Genomic DNA, 21585 nt, shown 5'->3' on the forward strand with positions numbered 1-21585 from the left:
TCTGTCTCAAAAAAAAGATAACCACAATGAAAATTACTATTAATACTTTGTTTAACAGTAATTATTAAACTATTAAATATTTAAATAATTAAGTTATTAAACTATTAAGTACAGGGCCTGTATCTCTGATGCTGAACTATGATGTGTGACTTAAGCCCCCAAATACATCATGTTATTTGGATCCAAGGTGCTGCACAGAACGCTGACCCTTTCTAAGAGCTGGGTATTACTTGCAAAAGGCTTATAAGCATCGGTGCATGGGTCGTTCAGTGGTAGAATTCTCTCCTGCCACGCAAAAGGCTTATAAGCAAGAAGCTATAAAGTTCCCATTTTCTGTTCTTCCTGTATTGGATGATGTAAAGCAAACTGTCACCAAGACTCAGTTTCCCAAACAGTAAAACAAGTGTTCTGAAGAATAAATGGGGGAAAAAAAGGGAGGGGGCTTTCAATCCTCTGAATTACAAGTCCAATACATTGTTGAGGGTGGGAGTTGTTGCAATTTGCAGTAGTTTCTTAGAGTGTAAGATAGTGTGAAAGATCCTGACACACACCACAGTTGCCTGAGGACAGTAAACCAAAGGCCAGGAGAGCTCACAGCAAGTCACATTATCTCTAGTGTGAGTTCCTCTACACAAAGGTGACGGGTATGAACACAGGTGTTGAAGTTGGATCCAAGACTGCACACAGACTCCTGTGTTAACAGCGTGGACGTTAAAATGAACAACTCTCCCTGAATGCTTTAGGAAGAAAACCATTTAATTTACATGAATTTCTCTTAGACTATTTCTCAAAGATGAACTGTAAGCTGCAGTCTGATTACACGATACAAACCGGAGGGTGTTAACCAGAACACCAATTAGCACCTCCCTATTTGGATTAAGGTTAATGGATTATCTAAAATGACAAAACACTTAATTTTCCTGGAGTAAATATATTTCAATCTTTTAAAAAGCACAGTCTAATAACTGCTTTAAAAATCTACCTCAAAAAGTTAAAACACTTATTTAAATTATCTAACATACATAAAATTAATGCTTTCACCAATTTCTTTTGATATACCACAGCGGAGGGTGCGCCTTAACAGTGACCACAGTAAACTCTGCAATTACAGTGCAACGGGATGCTGGACTTAAAGAGGAGGCTCGTTACAGTCCTAGCTCTGTCACCAACTAGCCAGCTGTATCTCTAATTAATTTTACCTCATGGGCTTCAGTTTCTGAGTCTTCAGAGATCTAAAATCCTAAGACTGCAACTGCAATATTACACTGTTTTTCTGACAATTATTTTCACAAACTAGTTACCAAATCTCAGTTGACAAAATAACGTACAACAAAACTCACAGTCTTAGAATATAAACATCTTACTTCAAAAGTACTATTTAATTCACACCTAACATTTTATGAATTAAGAATTAATCAGGCCAGACACAGTGGCTCAGGCCTGTAATCCCAGCACTTTGGGAGGCCAAGGCAGGCAGATCACTTGAGGCCAGGAGTTGCAGACCAGCCTGGCCAATATGGAGAAACCCTGTCTCTACTAAAACTATAAAAATAAGCTGGGCATGGTGACGTGCCTGTAGTCCTGGCTACTCTGGAGGTTGAAGCACGAGAATCACTTGAACCCAGGAGGTGATGATTGCAGTGAGCCAAGATACAGCCACTGCACTTCAGCCTGGGGGACAAAGTGAGACTCTGTCTCAAAACAAAGGAATTAAAAAGAATTAAAGGTTCCTTCAGTCGTTTAATTCCAGACTGATAACGATGGAACTGATAAAAAGAAAACACTCCATGCAACTGGGTTAAGGCTGATTAAATGTTATGTTCACTATTATTATTATTAAACATTTCGTAAATATATGCTTTACAATAAATTTACCTAACCACACTTCCCAACATCAAATTGAAAACTGGAAGTTAAGGGTCAGGCATGGTGGCTCACACCTGTAATCCCAGCACTTTGGGAAGCCAAGGCAGGCGGATCACCTGAGGTGGGGAGTTCGAGAGCAGCCTGACCAACATGGAGAAACCCTGTCTCTACTAAAAATACAAAACTAGCCAGGCATGGTGGCACATGCCTGTAATCCCAGCTACTCAGGAGGCTGGGGCAGGAGAATCGCTTGAACCCAGGAGGTGGAGGTTGCAGTGAGCCGAGATCGCACCATTGCACTCCAGCCTGGGCAACAAGAGTGAAACTCCATCTCAAAAAAAAAAAAAAGAAAGAAAGAAAACTGGAAGTTAATGATCCAGCATTTATTTGCCTTGCTCATATAATTATCTAATACAATTTGTGGCCATATAACAATTTTGGGAAAACATCTAGTCTACAGTTACTTATGTTGAGCTGTAACTTCATGTGATTTCATGAAAAACCTATTCTCAATAACAGAATAAAACTACCACTTCTTTCTTTCCTGTAAGGTTGGCAGGGGGAGGCGGGGCGGGGGAGGACTACCACAATGACCAACACACTTCCAAAATTCTGAACTTACAGGTAATAGTATGCCAAGAATCTGTGTGGCCTTGCCTGAAAGATAATAAAACTTGAGGTCACTCGGAATCCTAAGGCACACTGCAAAAGTTTACTCTTCACTGGAATTTCTCCAGGTCATGGAGATTTTTAAGTGCCTCAATGCTTCTACAGTTTATTTGGCAATTCTACATCCTATTTCCAGTCCTTTCATGCTTAGGTTTAACTCTCCTGTACTGAGCCCTAAAGAATGATTTCAGCAGAAGAGATTAAATTCATCGGTGTGTACAAAGAAATGGGAAGAGCAGTGAAAAACTGAAGGCCACGTGCACACGCAGCAACACTGGTAATACTGCTTTCCATATTCATTCTTTGGTCTTCACTGACAGCGTGAAGAAGCAACTATTGCTGATTCATCAGTTACTCATTTTCACAATGGTCAGTACTCCAAGTCAGCGGTAACCAATCTTTTTTGGCACCAGGGACTGACAGGTTTCATGCAAGACAATTTTTCCACAGACAGAGCGGAGGGGTCAGGGGGTGGGGGGTGGTGAGGAGGATGCTTTCAGGATGAAACTGTTCCACCTCAGATCATCAGGCACTAGATTCTCATAAGGAGCATGCGACCTAGATCCCTTGCATGTGCAGTGCACAGTAGGATTTGAACTCTTATGAGAATCTAGTGCAACTGCTCATCTGAGAGGAGGTGGAGCTCAGGCAGTAATGCTCACTCACCCTGCTACTCACCTCCTGCTGTGCAGCGCAGTTCCTACCAGGCCATGATGGGTACGGGTCGACAACCTGGGAGTTAGGGACCCCTGCTCCAAGTGACCCACTGAAAGGCAACCTGAACTAGCAATTTAGCCTGGTAACAACTGTCAATGGAGCAAGGCACAGGGGCTCACACTCATATTCCCAGCAACCTGGGAGGCTGAGGCTGGAGGATCACTTGAGGCCAGGAGATTGAGGCCAGCCTGGGTGACATGGCAAGACCTCATGTCTCAAAAAATTATTATTTAAATAGCCAGGAGAATCACTGGAGCTCAGAAATTGGAGGCTGCAGTGAGCAGTGGCCACACCACTGCACTCCACTCCTGCAGCCTGGGCAACAGAACGAGACCCCGTCTGTTAAATAAATAAATAAATAAATAACAAGTATCACTGGAGGTATGGATATTAACCACAGAGGAATATGGAACATAGAACTTAAAATCATGCTACGCAGGCCGGGCACAGTGGCTCACGCCTGTAATTCCAACACTTTGGGAGGCCAAGGCAGGCAGATTGCTTGAGGTCAGGAGATCGAGTCCATCCTGTCTAACATGGTGAAACCCCGTCTCTACTACAAATACAAAGAAATCAGCTGGGCGTGGTGGCACACGCCTGCAGTCCCAGTTACTTGGGAGGCTGAGGCAGGAGAATGGCGTGAACCTGGGAGGCAGAACTTCCAGTGAGCGGAGACTGTGCCACTGCACTCCAGCCTGGGAAACAGGTGAGACTCCACCTCAAAAAAAAAAACAAATCATGCCAGACAGAAGTCCACCCAAAAAGACTTTCACAGTAAGCTACTGTATTTACAGTACTCAAGAAACACTAAATGCCAGTGTTCTATCAGTGGTTTAAATGTTTTTAACCTCCTAAAAGCACAAGAGACAATGCTTTCATCCTTTCAAATGTCTAGATTTTTAGAAGGTAGCTTCCCATAGGGACTTCAAGTCTACTTTTAAAGTCAGGACTGAATGGTTAAAGCAATGAACTAGAAATCCATTGGGGTTTCCCGGCACAGGTCTGAATCCTACCAATTACCGCATCTTTTCCTTTGCAAACGTGATTTACTGACCCCTCCTCCAGATGGAGAGCCTGGTATTTATTACCTCTCAGGAAGAAGTGTGACTGCTCCCCAACCTGACCAAACTTTCCCCCTTTATGGACCCAGTAAAAAAAAAAAAAAAAAAATCTGTACATGCCTCCTAAAGGTTACTGGTATTCTCTGACTGATAAGGCAAAAATTACACAGACGATAATCTCAACAATGAAATACAAATATGTAATCAACAAAGATAAAAAGAATGCTCAGAAAAGCATGAAGCCACCTTTAAAGAAAATTTTAAAGGACCTGATATTTTTAAAAAGAGAATGTTCAACATGTTAACAGATAACAATCACTGAAGCAATTTGTAAATCTATACCAAATTGATCACTAGGTTTTCATCTCTGTATTTTGAGCACTGACAATAAAAACAAAGCTCTCTGAAATGTGAAAACAAAATGTTCTCGTTTTTCAGAGACATTCCTAAAAAAGGCATGTTTGAAATTATCTGAAATAACAAATATACTTTAAACAACTGGCAAATATTAACAAATTTAAGACATATTTTATAAACAAATTTTAAAGCATTTTTAGGCCAGGTGCAATGGCTCACATCTGTAATCCCAACACTCTGGGACTGCTTGAACCCAGGAATTCGAGACCAGACTGGGCAACATAGTGAGACCCACCACCTCTACAAAAAAAAAATTTTTTTTTAATTAGCCAGGTGTGGTGGCATGCACCCATGGGTCCCAGCTACTCGGGAGGCTAAGGTGGCAAGATCGCTCAAGCCCAGGTCGAGGCTGCAGAGAGCTGTGAGCATGCCACTGGACTCCAGCCTGGGTGACACAAACTGTCTCAAAAAAATAAAATATTTTTTAAACATACACGATTATATGTAATACAAATTAAAGGGATTTTAAGGAAGCTGGCTGGTCTCATTTAGACTGGGGCTTGGCCTTTTCAACTATGAAGAGAGGTGTACACAAGAAGAAAGAGATTCCCTACCTTGCCGCCCAGTAACACCCACATGTGACCACTCCCTGCTTCCACACGACTCTGCAAAGCAGAATCATTTAAAAAAGACAATTCTATGACATAAAATCCTCCAACTGCTTCCCACTGGTCTTAGGATAAAGGGCAAAATAATCAACCTATATGGGACCTCCCAAGCTCTGTAAAATAAAACTCTCCACCTACCTCCCAGCCGCGTTCTCTTCCTTCAGCCTTGTTCACACTAGTTCCATCAAAGCACTCTGCACCTTCCCACTTGGGGCACTACACAGGTAATTCTCTCTGCTGACCTCTCACTCCACCACCATCCCTCCAATCTCGGTGCCACCATCACAACCTCAGGGAAGCCTTCTGATCCCTCCCATCCAGGCCGGATGTCAGTGCACTGCACTTTCTTATTGGATTATGTGATTGTCCACCTGTCTCAATGGACAGCAAACTCCAAGAGATGGCAATCTATCCCTCTTGTTCACCATACTGGGATCTACTCATCAACTATTTAGCGCATGCTACCTACCAGATATTGTTCTAAGGCTTAGGTTCATACTGAGGAGCAAAATATAAATCTTGATCTCATAAGAGTTTACATTCAAGTATGAGAAGACGGGCCATACATAAATTAGTAAGTAAATTATATGGTATGTTATAGTGTCATAAATACTATGAAAAAAGTACAGCAAGAAGGGGAGACATGGAGAGTGCAGGGCAGGATACACCATAATATATGTGACTGTTGTAGCAGACTATCCAAAGCAGCATGCAGCTGAGAGCCAGCCACTTCCAGAGGCCAGTCTCTACGGCTTTACATAGAACAATGCACTTTCCTATTCCTGCTGGATGACGGGCCTTACAGAAAAATCCTGTTGCCTTTCATCTTTGCATCCCTAGTGTTCAACTGGTCAGAACACCTGCCACAGGAAGAAAATGAACCCTTTTCTTACCTCTCAGTGGCCCTCCTTTATGCCAGGCCCTTTAGCAATACTTAACAGAAAATAAAAAATGGAAAAACATCCACTAAAGTTTAAAAGATACATTTTCAATATTGCAATTGTTTCATTTTGGGTTAACATGATGTTTTTATTTTAAAGCAAAATAAAGGTAAGAAATTCTATGGCTATCTAAAAGGGGGCATTTATTTATTTTATTTTATTGCATTTTTTTTCAGACAGAGCCTCACTCTGTCGCCCAGGCTGGAGTGCAGTGGTGTGATCTCAGATCACTGCAACCTCTGCCTCCCGGGTTTAAGCAATTCTCCCGCCTCAGCCTCCCAAGTAGCTGGGATTACGAGCACGCACCACCACGCCTGGCTAATTTTTGTATTTTTAGTAGAGACAGGGTTTCACCATGTTGGCCAGGCTGGTCTCGAACTCCTAACCTCAGGTGATCCACCCGCCTCGGCCTCCCAGAGTGCTGAGATTACAGGCATGAATCAAAGTGCCCGGCCGAAAGAGGGCACATTTTTAAAGACTGAGAAACAGTGTAATTTAAAGGTCATGTGGTTAAATTACTCTATCTGAAAATACTTCATGCGCTAAATGTAGCTATGAAAAGTCAGTTAAAAACTTGTAAATATAACTTTTATACTCTATAAGAAACTTTCTAATGTATGCTTTTTGAGTAAAGATTTTCCTATTTGTTTACAGAAATGTGCAAGTATACAATCAGCAAACAATTTCTCTGGAACACAGGTGGGAGATGTCTTTGAGCATTCTTATCTCTTTACTTGAATTACTTTCACTAAACATCTACAGTTTACCAGTCCCTGGGCTGGACAGAGGTGACAAGCATAAAAAGAGAATCTCACTCACAAGGAGCTTACATTAATTATGTGCTAAGTAACACAAAGGTACACTTAGTTGCTACAGAAACAGAGAAGCATAATCTCAGAAGTTAACGCAAAGCAGTCTGGAGGACTCCTAAAATATCTTTTTAAGGATGGTTTAAGGAGCTAAGTAAATATTTTAAAAATTTTTTTAAAGGAGGTGGACATTCAATTTCAGTCAAAGAATCTACCAACAGCAATGGCTACAACGTTTGCAACACCAAGGTAGGAGAGGGAGGCGTGGTCCTGATTAAAAGGTGGGGCAGGGCAAGAAGGAAGACACAGAAGTGGAAGCACACACAGGGCGAGGCCTAGGGCAGTCCTGATGAGTTTCTGAAAAGAGGCCAGGCATCAGGCTATGCCACACTCTGGCTACCGTGTGACTAAAATGATTTGTGTAAATAAAAGAGCATTTTATTGGGCAAATTTATGCACATCAGACTTCATAAAGAACATTTTCAGCAAAGATCAAATCTCATCTCTATGATTATCATACTCCCCCTAAAAACTAAGCAGTACGCTTTCAAATTTGTGTTAAACATGGCCGGGCGCAGTGGCTCACGCCTGTAATCCCAGCACTCTGGGAGGCCAAGGCAGATGGGTCACTTGAGGTCAGAAGTTCAAGACCAGCCTGGCCAACACAGTGAAACCCAATTTGTACTAAAGTACAAAAATTAGCCGGGCATGGTGGCACGCACCATGTATGTATGTAGTCCCAGCTACTCAGGAGGCTGAGGCAGGGGAATCGCTTAAACCCTGGAGGCAGAGGTTGCAGTGAGCCGTGATCGTGCCAGTGCGCTCCAGCGTGGGCAACGGAACGAGACTCGGTCTCAAAAAAAAAAAAAAAAAAAATTGTGTTAAACATGAAATACTTTCAATATTACAATGTACTCCATGGTCTAGGTCTCCTAACCAGGGCAATGGGGTTGATGGGAAAGAAGATGTAAAACCAGTAGCATCACTGAACTGCAAATCCTTTATGGTTGAAATAGGAGCCATGACAGCTTCACCAGAAAAACTATGAGAAGACAGAGTTTATAAAGGCATTGAAGGGACAAAAGGTATTAAGGTATGGGGTGGCGGGGGGGCAGTGAGAAAGAGAAGGGAAGGAAACACAGCTGAGTTAATAATTTTCCTTGTTCCTAAGGAAGGCATTTACACACAGGAAAAACAAAGCATTAGAATGTTAGGGGGAAAAAACTTTCAAGTTGGAATTTATCTCCCTTCTTTTGAGAACCTAGGAGTTTTCTACCTTACAACTCCATGTTCTAAAAAAGGAATTCATTTTCCAATCAAAATAACTCTAGAAGTAGAGTAGTTACAAAGATATCAACAAGCATAAGAGCAAAAAGTTTAAACTGAACTAAACTCAGACCTGATGAGGTTAACTCTCTGAGTGCCTCATTTACTTCGTACTCTAAAATAAGCTTTTACAGAAAAAGGAGAACTCTTCACATCAATAAAGTTCTACAAAAGAGCATAAGCAAGGAAACCCTTACAGCAGTGTCTGTTTTTAACAAGGTATTTTCCAAAAACATGACTTCAGTGTTCATGTCTTCTCCCCATTGGAAAAAGGTTGTTTTGAGAATTTTGTAGAAGAAATTACAAGAATATACTCCAAGATTTTTGTGCAATTTATCAATCTGAAAAGAATATACCTAAATCTGACAGAATCTATAAGAGTACTGTATGCATGATAAAAGCATATTTAAAACTTGTACCTTTGGCCGGGTACGCCGTGGCTCACGCCTGCAATCCCAGCACTTTGGGAGGCCGAGGCGGGCGAATCACCTGGGGTCAGGAGTTCAAGACCAGCCTGGCCAACATGGTGAAATCCCAACTCTACTAAAAATACAAAAAAAAAAATTAGCCAGGTGTGGTGGAGGGCACCTGTAATCCCAGCTACTCGGGAGGCTGAGGCAGGAGAATCACCTGAACCCGAGAGGCGGAGGTTGCAGTGAGCCAAGAACGCACCATTGCACTCCAGCTTGGGCGACAAGAGTGAAAGTCCGCCTCAGGAAAGAAAAAAAAAAAAACAAAAAACTTGTACCTTTAACACTAGGATAAAAACAAATGAAATCGATTGATGGTAACACATCTATATAGCTTTTTTACAACTTTGAGAGGCCCAAACATAGACAACACGTTACTAAAATTGGAAGACCTAGATTATAATCCTAGCTATCACTATTTTGACGGAAAATATGAATTTTAACATGACAATGAAATAACAGTGAAAGGAGTTTGTCAGCCACTGCTTGGCTGGTAACATCTACCATAGCGTATCACTACAAAAACTTGCAAATCTATGTAGAGTAGCTGCAGCTACCTGAAGGCACTGTTCATTGTAAACACCATTAACAATTTGATGTCCCAATTTGCATGTTTTGGGGGTGGGGGGAGACAAGGTCTCACTGTTGTCCAGGATGGAGTGCAGTGGCAGGATCATGGCTCACTGCAGCCTCAACCTCCCAAGCTCAAGCGATCTTCCCACTTCAGCTTCTCCAACAGCTGGACTACAGGTGTGAGCCACCATGCCTGGCTAATTTTTTGATTTTTTGGTAGAGATGAGGTCTCTCTATGTTGCCCAGGCTGGTGAACTCCTGGGCTCCTAAACTCACCTAGGCCTCCTAAAGTGCTGGGATTACAGGAATGAGCCACCTCACCCAGCCTGCACGTATTTTAGAACTACATTTTAAGATAATGTGAAGACTGCTTCATAAAAACAGCTTAAATATATACTTGTCAAAACTTGTGCTTACTTATGGAAATTGCATTAAATTCAATAAATTCTTTAAATCTCACTTTTAAAAATGGCAATCTTCCCGAACATTAAACCAAATTACATTTCTCCCTGAATTTGCTGCCACTTAATTTCAGCTACTCTTCTACAGAATAGTACCCATGTTATCTTTTTTTCTGTCTGGTTCCTACTCAAAAATAGTGGAACTGCTTTCTCCAAATATGCATTCTGTGCTCAGAAGCTGTTTTCTCTGCCCAGATACATGTGTAAACAAGCCAAAAACAAAAAACAAAACAAAAAAACAAAAACAAAAACAAAACTTTCTGCTAATAGATTGACAGCTACAAGGTAGAATATTTTAAAAATTCAGTAAGCTGGGCGCAGTGGCTCACTCCTGTAATCCCAACACTTTGAGAAGCCGAGGCAGGTGGATCACTTGAGGCCAGGAGTTCGAGACCAGCCTGGGCAACATGCTGAAACCCCGTCTCTAGTAAAAATACAAAAATTAGCCAGGTGTGGTGGCACGTGCCTGTAAATCCCAGCTACTCGGGGGGCTGATTCAGGAGAATAACTTGAAGACCTAGGAGGTGGAGGTTGCAGTGAGTTGAGATCGTGTCACTGCACTCCATCCTGGGTGACAGAACAAGACTCCAACTCGGGGGGGGAAGAAAAAAATCAGTAATAGTAAAAATAGCAAAACCAGACAACATTTCCATGTTTGTGTTACAACAGTCCTAAGAAAATGAGATTATCATCATCCCCCTGTTACAATTGAGAAAATGTAGGCAACACGAGGGTAACTTCTAATGAATAAGCCATGCCTTTGTTTCATATAAATAAGTCAACTCAACTCACATTAACTTTTCAAAATACCGGATAAAATTTATTTCTAACCAATGCAAGTTTCAAAGATAAGTACACAAATTAAATTTATGATTAAATAATAAGCTTGTTAATCTGATGCCTTTCGGAACGCATTTCACTTAGCAAACCTCAATTAAGCTATTTCTTATATGGTTTGATTACAAAACTGCCTTTCAGCATATTAAATACAAGGAGAAAAAACTGAAAAGCCACAACCATTTCAACTTCTGTAAATTACCCTGACTGTAATGAGGGGCGCCAGGCAGGTTGGGGAAGTATGGAAATTGCACACTGCACACACCACCTGACCACCAAGAAAAAAGAGGACACCACTCTTCCCCACTGTGGTCTTCACAAACTACAACTCAGCACCTATTTCAAGTGCATTTAAATATTCAAACAACTGAAACTAAGAGAAAAAAACTTTCGAAAGGGAAAATAACTTGTCTGTCCCCTTCAATGTTCACCTTGGAGTTGCTCTTATCTCTAGAAAAAGGCCTCACGCATACTGTTTATACTTACAAACTCCACTGCCCTGTCAAGGAAAACCTTCCTGTTTTCTCAGTTATCCAAAACTTCAAACTTCCAATTTACTATTAAGACAAGTTATTGGGCATCCACTTAGAGAATCTCAAACGAAAGCCAGATAGGAGGTAGTTTTCTACAGCTAGCTTTCTCAAGTTTCATCTCAGCCAAGTTTTAAGAACGTTTTACGTAAAAATAAGGGGAAAAGCAAAATTACATTCGCATGAAGTTTCGACGCACAACGGCACCGAGACGGAAAGACTCTTCACGTTCCCAAGCGCACCCTGAGAGGCAGGTGCAGCAGCTTTCCGATGGCTCCTCTGCCGCCCATGTATCCCAGCCCCAAGACCAACACAGGCAATCTTCACATCTGACTTTATTTTTTTAACTCCTTCAGATCCACCTCTGCTCAAGTCTATCAACAGGAAAACAGGAGCGTTCCAAACACACACCGAGCAACAGGATCCCAACTTCCTGGTTCTAAAGGAATGCGATGCCCTGATGACCCGTCCCGCCCCGCACCCGCACGGCCGCCTATCCGGGCTCCGGCGGGACCGAGGGGCGAGTGGCAAGGCTGGCGCCGCACTGCGGGTGCCGGCGCCCGCCCGGCCTGGGGGCGCTCGCGGCCCGCGACCCCGGCCCCGCCCAGGCCCTGCCCGACCCCCGTCCTCGCCGGCCTTCGCCCAACCCCGGCCTCCCGACCCTGACCCCGGCCCGGTCTTCCGGGCACCCAGCTCCGTCGACTCCCGCCTCGCCTCAACGGGTCCTCCTAAGCCCCGGCCCCGGCCTTCCCCTGCCCCGGCCCCGGCCCTCCTCAGCCCCAGTTTTCCCCTGCCCCGGCCCCGGTCCTCCTCAGCCCCGGCTTTTTCCTGGCCCTGACCCCGGTCCTCCTCAGCCCTGGCCCTTCCCGTGCCCTAGCCCCGGTCCTCCTCAACCCGGCCCCGGCCTTCCCCTGCCCCGGCCCCGGCCCAGGCCCGGCCCTGCCCGCCGCGGCCGCGTCCTCCGGGAAGATGGCGGCGCAGTGACAGGCGGCGCGGCGCGGGTCCGAGCTGGGCCGGGAGGGACCGCCCGCCGCGGCCCAGGGTGCCTCACCTGTCAGCGCCGCCGCCCCGCCCGACCGGCCGCCCGCGGGCTCCTCGCCTTAACCCCGGGGCCCGGCGGCCGCGCCACACGCGGGGACGGCGAGGAGAGAGACGGCAGGGAGAGGCGGCGCGGCCGGGCCGGGCCGGGCCGGAGGTAGAGGAGAGGGCGGGCGCGAGCTGGCGGCGGCGGCGGCGGCGGATTCTTCCCCTTTCGGGCCCGAAAATGTCTCAACCCCGGGACTCCAGATCCCCAACGCTCCTTCCCGTTCGCATGAGAACACACAGCTCCCACTTCCGGGGCCCTGCGGAAGTCCCGCCCCCGCGCGGACCCGCGCCCCGCGCCCTGAACTCGCGCACTCACCCGCCGGTCCCGCGGACTGGCGCTCAGCCCCGGGAGAGCCTCACGTCATGGTGTTCCGGCGCGCTGATTGGGCGCACCCGACGCTCGGCCCGCCCCGCCGCCTTCTTGGCCTCTCCGCGCGTACACCCTGCTCGCGGCCTTGCGATTGGCGCGTGCGCGCACATCGCCCCGCCCCGCGCACGCCGCACGTCCGCCCCGCCCGCCGTCCCCGGCGCGACCAGAGCGCCTGACGCTGGGGGGCCGTGTAGGCCCTGACTTCCGGAGGGCTGGGCCCTGGTCCTCCGCCACCGCGTGCACCCCTTAAAGACCCCTGCCCGCCGCCCAGGACGGATGGCGACCCCGGCCCTAGCCTGTCCCCAGACCCTGGACCAAGGCCCCGGCCCTGCCCCGAACCCCTCATCCCACCCCCGGGACCCAGGCCCCGACCCTGGCCACCCAGGACACGCCCTGGCCCTTCCCCGAACTCCCACCCCACAGCTGGGATCAAGGTCCCGGCCCTGCCCGGAACACCCCACCCCACACACGGGACCCAGGCCCCGGCCCTGCCCCGAACTCCCACCCCACACCCGGGACCAAGGTCCCAGCCCTACCCCGAATGCTACACCCCACACCCAGGACACAGGCCCCGGCCCTGCCCCGAACTCCCACCCCACACCTGGAATCAAGGTCCCGGCCCTGCCCGGAACTCCCCACCCGACACCCGGGACCCAGGCCCCGGCCCTGCCCCAAACTCCCACCCCACACCCAGGACCAAGGCCCCGGCACTGCCCCGAACGCCCCACCAGGGACCCAGGCCCCAGCCCTGTCCCGAACTCCCGCCCCACACCTGAGACGAAGGTCCCGGCCCCGAAGTCCCAACCCCACACCCAGGACCCAGGCCCCGGCCCTGCCCAGAACTCCCCACCCTACACCCGTAAGTAAGGCCCCGGCCCTGCCCCGAACCCCCGCCCCACACCCCTAACCAAGGCCTCGGTTCAGCCCCGGAATCCCCAACCCCACACCTGGGATCAAGGCCCCGGCCCTTCCCCAAACCCCCAACCCACACCCGGGACCAAGGCCCCGGCCCCACGTTTCCTAGAGGCGCTGGGTTCGGGCCCACGTTGCAACGAGTCAGATGCTCTTGGTAGCTCAGGGAGGTGTTCACACTCCTGCTGTTTCAGTGAGGATGGTGACGACTCCGAACTATAGCAGCATACTCTACCTACCCCTGATCAGTTTATGGAAGAAAAGGAAACCAAACAAAGTATGTTGCGTTTCCCTTAAGCTTGCTGCCTGATTTTCTGGTTTCTGCTCTGATTGGCTACATATACACATATTATCAATTATTCCAAATTTTAGGTTTGTTCCCCCATTAAAACGGCTTTTCAGGGATACCATATTCATGGTTAACCGTGTACCTGTGCTTACAACTGCTTTTCTAATTTTGTTTTTTGATACAGGGTCTTGCTCTCTGCAGGTCTGCACTCTGAGCTCAGAGTGCTGTCCCGGGCCCCCAAAATCTGGGATTAGAGATGGGAGCCGGTGTACCCAGCCTGTGCTTATAATTTTTCGTACTCAGCGTTCAAATGCTGACAATTCTGCATTTTGGAAGAAAGCCTCTCCGGCTTCCCATAGTGGGCAGACTGTTGACATCAAGCTTGTATGCCTTCTTTGTGAAACCTTGTTGCATCCTAGCTTTAAGGGAATTTGCAAGTTAAATAATTATATTCATAATAATGTTTTTAAAGAACATTTAACGACATAAGACACATTTCCTTTAATATTAAAAGCATGTACATATTTCAGAAAACTTGCTTACCTGGACAACCTGCCCTGCCCAGTAGGCCATAGTGTCCTTGCTTAGGTGCCTGGTTCCTTTACCTCCACGGATAACCTACAGGAGCTTACTCTTGGTTCATAACATTGCTAGGGCCATTGATGTGGTATAAGTCTAGGAATTCTGCCCCAAAATTGGTAGGTTAAACTTTTTTTTTTTTTTGAGACTGACTCTCCCTCTGTCACCCCGGCTGGAGTGCCGTGGCATAATCTCGGCTCACTGCAACCTCAGTCTCCCGGGTTCAAGTGATTCTCCTGCCTCAGCCTCCGGAGTAGCTGAAACTACAGCCGCATGCCACCACGCCCAGCTAATTTTTTGTATTTTTAGTAGAGATGGGGTTTCACCGTGTTAGCCAGAATGGTCTTGATCTCCTGACCTCGTGATCCGCCTGCCTCAGCCTCCCTAAGTGCTGGGATTACAGGCGTGAGCCACCGTTCCCGGCTGGTAGGTTAAACTTCAATCTTTTTTGTCTATGTCTACATTCCAGCAGACATCTATGTCTTACCTATTACAAAAGAAAGTAATGGGATGGGTTCAGTGGCTCATGCCTGTAATCCCAGCACTTTAGGAGGCCAAGGCAGGCAGATCGCCCAAGGCCAAGAGTTCAAGACCAGTCTGGGCAATATGTCAAAGCCCCATTTCTTTAAAAAATTATACAAAAGTAGCCGGGCATGTGGTGCATGGCTGTGGTTCCAGCTACTCAGGAGGCTGAGGTGGGAGGATCGCTTGAGGTTGAGGCTGCAGTGAGCTGTGATTGTGCCACCGCATTCCAGCCTGGGTGACAGAGCGAGACCCTGTCTCAAAAAAAGAAAAAAAAAAAAAAACTAAAACTAAAACTAAAAGAATTCCATCTCTTCTTTCTCTTCGTATTGTGTAATCCTTTCCAACAATCAGAACTGGGCTTTTTGTTCCCTCGTGATCTTCTTTTTTTCAAACCTGTGTTTCAGAAGAAACATCCATTTTCACCTTGAGATGTGAGGTTATAACATGAAATACATTTTCATGGCATTTCTCCTTAGACAAGATCAGTTTTTTAAAACTTTAGTATAAATTTCTCAAACCATGATCAGATACTCCCTCATTTCCCATGTCAAGTGGTTACAAATTCTGTCAATCCTACCTAAAAACTCTTTCCTTCTCCCCCTCCCCCCAGTGGTTTTGCCGTTGTTACTGCTCACCTGGTTTGATTCAGTGGCGTCGCGGTTGGTCTCTGCTACAGTCCATTACTCACAGTGCCAGCACACGTTTCCTTAAAAAGCCTCATCACCATCCTCCTGCAATGCGACCTTCACCGGCTCCCCGTTGCCTGCCCAGGAGGATAAAGTCCAAGTTCTCCTGTGGAAAGAAGACCCTTCACACGCTAGTCCCAGCCTGTCTTCAGCCCAGCCCCCTATGTTTCCTTTCCTGCCTTATCCTAAGACATCCTTACCTTCCAATCACACTCACTTTCCGAGCATTTTTGAAGGTATTGAGGGAGTTGATGAGTCTACACTTGAATAAAATACAGACTTTACACTCCAGACTGCACAGTTGACAGGTAAGTCCACAGTTCATAGTGTGGACAGTCCTATACAAAGAAATGGAGAGGTGCCCCAGCTCCAGACGCTGCACTGCTCTGGAAGTCGAGGGCGGCATTCTTTTGGAGCCTGAGCACTTAGGTCCTAATGGATGTGAGTCCCCTGGCCTCGAATGTGCTTCCTGTACTTGGATGTCTCCTTCTGGCGGAATCTCGCTTATTTTTCAAGTTACAGCCCAAATGTCAACCACTGAAGTGTTTTAGACAGTTGATTTTCCTTCTGGGCCCTATTATTAGCACTTGTTTGTAGCTCTGTTGAGCTACATCACATCATACAATTTTCAGCTGACACTACTGTCATCCCAAAGAAATGGTCAGGCCTCAAGGGCAGAGGCAGCGAGGGCAGTGATCTTGGGACAAAGTCTCTACCAAACAAATACAGCATGTGTATTTCTCTAGCAGAGGCCTACATTTCAACTGGTGTCTGAGAACATTCTTTTCTTTTTCTTTTTTCTTTTCTTTTCTTTTTTTTTTTTTTTTTGAGTCTCCCTCTGTCTCCCAGGCTGGAGTGCAGTGGCACAATCTTGGCTCACTGCAACCTGCGCCTACCGAGTTCAAATGATTCTCCTGCCTCAGCCTCCCGAGTAGCTGGGATTACGGGGATGCACCATGATGCCCAGCTAATTTTTGTTGTTTTTTTTGTTTGTTTGTTTTTTGTTTTTAGTAGAGTCAGGGTTTCACCATGTTGGTCAGGCTGGTCTCGAACTCCTGACCTCAAGTAATCTACCTGCCTCGGCCTCCCAAAAATGCTGGGATTACAGGTGAACATTCTTTTATTTTATCCCCAAGCATTTTCTGTGAAAAAATAAACACTACTTCTCCAATGTGTAGCCGCATTGCTCAAAAATTCATTTTTGATGATTTAGGACTATTCCTTTGCCCATTGATTAAACAAATATTCACTGAGTACCTACTTGGTCTCAGGGACTGCTAATGTTGCAGAGATCAGGGGAGCATCACAGATGAGAAGCAGGTAACCAGGGATGGAGGGTGAGGATGAGGGATGGAGGGTGAGGTGAGGCTGTGTAGAGTGCTTGGGTGGCTCACAAGCGGGGTCCAAGCCAACTTAAGAAGGAACCAGAAAACGATGACTAAGCCGGGGCCAGAGACAAACCATCCACGAGAAGGACACAGGTGGGAAGAAGGAGGCAGTGAGTCACGATTTACTATGAGGCAGGCCAGACGCAGTAGCTCAAACCTATAATCCCAGCATGTTGGGAGGCCGAGGCGGGTGTATCATCTAATGTCAGGAGTTCGAGACCAGCCTGGCCAACATGGTGAAACACCTGTCTGTAGTAAAAATACAAAAAAATTAGCTGGGCGTGGTGGCAGTCGCCTGTAGTCCCAGCTACTCATGAGGCTGAGGCAGAAGAATTGCTTAAACCCAGGAGGCTGAGGTTGCAGTGAGCGAGATCGTGCCATTGCACTCCAGTCTGGGCAACAAGAGTGAAACTGTCCCCCCCCCAAAAAACAACAAAAAACCAGATTTACTATGAGGCAAGAAAGACCCTTAGAAGGTTTTGCTGTGGAGTATCTCCAGCCACAAAAGCCACTCCAATAGAAACACAATAAGGAACTGGCCTAGGCAAATTAGGTGGAAGTATTAAAATGAAGAATGGTGGTAATACATTTGAATACTGTGAGTAAAAAAGAACGCATGAGCTTTTACAGATACTAAGAAATATACGTGAGTGGGTAAGTAAAAAATAGTAGCAATGAGGAAGGAAAAAAGAAAGCTCTTCTTTACAGTAAAATGCTGACTAATATATGAAGAAGAGATTTTTTAATTTTTATTTTTGGAGACAGGGTCTTGCTCTGTCGCCCAGGCTGGAGTGCAGTGGCACAATCCCAGCTCACTGCAGTCTCGACCTCCTGCGCTCTAGTGATCCTCCCGCCTCAGCTTCCCAAGTAGCTAGGACTACAGGCATGCGCCACCATGCCCAGCTAATTTTTGCATTTTTTGTAGAGACGAGGTTTCATCATGTTGCTCAGGCTGGTCTCGAACTCCTGGGCTGAAGCAATCCGCTTACTTCGACCTCCCAAAATGCTGGGATTACAGATGTGAGCACAGGTGTGGTGACACCTGGCCAGAATTATTTTAAAAATCACTATCGTGTAACCACCAGAATTCTGGCAGGAATCACAAATGAATGCTAAAATCATTGGGTGAAACTCTGTTGAGGATATAGATTATGTACACCACCTCAAAGCTTATTAATTGCTTGTTGCTTATTAATTTCAAAGGGAAAGGAGTATTTTTACAGTGAACAAATATGTTAGACCCCATCTGAATCAAGTAATCAACGTTAGCATCACTAATAATGGCGGCCTGACCCCCCCTCCCCGACACCACTATGTGTCTGCCTCAGTTATATGGTATTCCGGCTAAAATTCACAAACTTATCACGAGGAACAATCAGACAAACTCGAAGGACATTCTGCAAATGGCCCATAATCTTTAAAAATGTGAAGGTCATAAAAGACAATGAACACTTGAGGAAGTTTTCCAAATTATAGGAGACTAAGGAGAGAAGTCAAGCACGACATGGGCAATCCTAGATTAGCTCCGAGGTCAGAGGAAACATTCGCTGTGATTAACATTACTGGATTTTATTTTATTTTATTTATTTTTATTTATTTATTTATTTTGAGACGGAGTCTTGCTCTGTCTCCCAAGCTGGAGTGCAGTGGCGTGATCTCGGCTCACTACAACCTCCACCTCCCGGGTTCAAGCAATTCTCGTGCCTCAGCCTCCTGAGTAGCTGGGACTACAGGCACGCACCACCACACCTGGCTAACTTTTTGTATTTTTAGTAGACAGGGTTTCTTCATGTTGTCCAGGCTGGTCTCGAACTCCTGGACTCAAGTGATCTGCCTGCCTCAGCCTCCCAAAGTGCTGGGATTACAGGTGTGAGCCACTACGGCCAGTTTGGGATTTGAATATGGACTGTGTGTCAGTCTTCTAACCAAGGCTAAATTTCTTGAATTGGTTCTTTTTCTTTTTTTTTTTTTTTGGAGACGGAGTCTCGCTCTGTCACCCAGGCTGGAGTGCAGTGGTGTGATTTGGGCTCACTACAAGCTCCGCCTCCCGGGTTCACGCCATTCTCCTGCCTCAGGCTCCCCAGTAGCTGGGACTACAGGTGCCCAGCACCACGCCCGGCTAATTTTTGTTGTATTTTTTAGTAAAGACAGGGTTTCACCATGTTAGCCAGGATAGGCTTGATCTCCTGCTCTTGTGATCCGCCCGCCTTGGCCTCCCAAAGTGCTGGGATTACAGGCGTGAGCCACCGCGCCCAGCCGAATTGGTTCATTGTTTTATGGCTGTGTAAGAGAATGTCTTTTATCTTAGGAGATAGCAATGAATTATTTAGGGGTGAGGGGTTAAGATATCTGCAAGTTTCTCTCAAAAAGTTTAGTGAAATATACACACACATATGAATGTGTGTGTCTGTATGTATATGTCTATATATACATCTCTCTCTCTCTCTCTCTCAGAGAACATGACAAAACCTTAATTGGTAAATCCAAGGGTAGGATATATAAGTGGCTGCAATTTGTCTGTAAACTTGTAATTCTTCAAAATAGAGAGTTATCTTGTAGAGACACATTCTGCAGTTATTTATGAATGCCATGGTATTATGTTTAGGATTTTCTTCTAAATAATCTAAAGAGGAAGTAGTTGGTAGAGACAGGTAAGAAATAATGGACAAGCGGTGTGGTGAAAATTGTTGAAGCTGGGTGTGATGGATACAGGCAGGGTTCCTGACACTCTTCTCCCTGCTTTTGCATGTTTTAAATTCCCTATGGCAATAAAAACATAGTAATGAGATGAAGGATTTTAATTCGTCATAGACATTCCATGACAGCGTATGGCTCAAAAAGCAGTCAGAGAGGACTCCACCCTTCCTGGCTGTAGGAAAGAGCTCTGGGTCTCCCAGCCTGGGAAGCCAGGGAGGCTGCAGTGGAGTTGAATGAAGGAGTCCCGCTCAGGCGAGGAGGGTGCAGGCTTGGCGGGAGGGGATGGCACAGGAGGGAGCAGCCAGGGACGAAGGAACCGCAAGGGTGAGTCCTGTTAGGAGGTTTAGGGTCTGCAGGAACATGGAATTTTGGAAAGACCCTCTCTAGGGGGAGATGAGAAACTCTGCTGTGATGTATTTTATAACTCTCTAGGGCTACAGCCTTTGCAGAAGCCCACATTAAAGGCCTAGGCTGCCCTGAAACGGCTTCCTGAAGTTGGATGTGTGTTTCCTTTGAAACTAACACCACACTGGCCTAAGATGTCTGGGACTGCAGCTTGTATTCATGTGATTTCTTGCAGAAATCTGCTGGGGTGTTTAACCTACACAGCACCCGTCTGCACATAGGCATAAAATTATCTTCTAGGCCTGAGAAAAGGCTGCACTTGCACCTTGATGACTTGCCTGGCCTTAGCACTCATAAAGAAGAGGAATGAGTTGATGAGACATGAGATTTGGGAAAGACTCCCCAGTTGAGGATTGGATGTTTCAGGAAGAGGCTGAGAACCAGACTTCGTAAGCACCTGGAGAACTGGCAAAGTGGACATTGTTTTTAATCCAACATATATGGAGACTTGACTTTTTATTTTTATTTTTTTTGAGACAGAGTCTTGCTCTGTCGCCCAGGCTAAAGTGCGCAGTGGTGTGATCTCAGCTCACTGCAACCTCCACCTCCCAGGTTCAAGCGGTTCTCGTGCCTCAGCCTCCTGAGTAGCTGGGATTACTGGCATGTGCCACCACGCCCGGCTAATTTTTTTTTTTTTTTTTTTTGAGACGGAGTTTCACTCTTGTTGCCCAGGCTGGAGTGCAATGGTGCGATCTCGGCTCACCGCAACATCCACCTCCCGGGTTCAAGCGATTCTCCTGCCTCAGCCTCCCGAGTAGCTGGGATTACAGGCATGCACCACCATGCCCGGCTAATTTTGTATTTTTAGTAGGGACGGGGTTTCTCCATATTGGTCAGGCTGGTCTCAAACTCTTGACCTCAGGTAATCCGCCTGCCTTGGCCTCCCAAAGTGCTGGGATTACAGGCATGAGCCACCATGCGCGGGCTTAATTTTTATATTTTTAGCAGAGATGAGGTTTCACCATGTTGGCCAGGCTGGTCTCAAACTCCTGACCTCAAGTGATCCTCCCACCTTGGCCTCCCAAAGTGCTGGGATTGCAGGCATGAGCCATCACGCCCAGTTAATTTTTGTATTTTTAGTAGAAACAGCATTTTGCCATGTTAGCCAGGCTCGTCTTGGGCCAGGAACGTGGCGGGGGGAGGGGGGGCGCCTGCCCAGAGGAGGCCCCAGTGTCTGAAGTGGGCATGAAGAGCCCAGCAGCATTAGAGGAACAAGGACTGACATGTTTCCCACAGTGGAAAGAAAGTTTTTGAAACAGAAAAATAGCACGGGCATTTGTGGGGTACATAAGAAAGAGACAAAATGGAACCATTTGGACCAGAAGGCATGACGGGAGAAGTGCGGGAGCGCAGGAGAGGTGTG

At 46.4% G+C, this 21585-nt stretch overlaps 2 protein-coding genes across 6 annotated transcripts in view; one reads left to right on the top strand and one right to left on the bottom strand.

Annotated features, from left to right (window-relative positions):
- LARP4B (La ribonucleoprotein 4B) overlaps positions 1–12642 on the bottom strand; it is a 122267-nt gene extending 109625 nt beyond the window's left edge. For 4 of the 5 annotated variants that reach the window (XM_034929857.4, XM_063607225.1, XM_034929854.4 and 1 more), the window contains exon 1: positions 12337–12642. The gene's annotated coding sequence lies outside the window, so the exon portion shown is untranslated. Of the gene's footprint in view, positions 1–11461; positions 11739–12336 lie in introns of those variants that run through there. The other variant, XM_034929855.3, reaches the window with a different exon arrangement.
- A 265-nt stretch (positions 12643–12907) lies between these two features.
- Positions 12908–17956, top strand: LOC134731081 (uncharacterized). Its single transcript, XM_063607226.1, has 3 exons — positions 12908–13600; positions 13848–13930; positions 15657–17956. The coding sequence occupies exons 1-3, from the start codon at positions 13018–13020 to the stop codon at positions 16035–16037; spliced, it is 1047 nt and encodes a 348-aa protein (XP_063463296.1). The 5' UTR covers positions 12908–13017; the 3' UTR covers positions 16038–17956.
- The last annotated feature ends 3629 nt before the right edge of the window (positions 17957–21585 follow it).

The sequence above is a fragment of the Pan paniscus genome, chromosome 8 (genome assembly GCF_029289425.2).
Source record: "Pan paniscus chromosome 8, NHGRI_mPanPan1-v2.0_pri, whole genome shotgun sequence".
Taxonomy (NCBI): domain Eukaryota; kingdom Metazoa; phylum Chordata; class Mammalia; order Primates; family Hominidae; genus Pan; species Pan paniscus.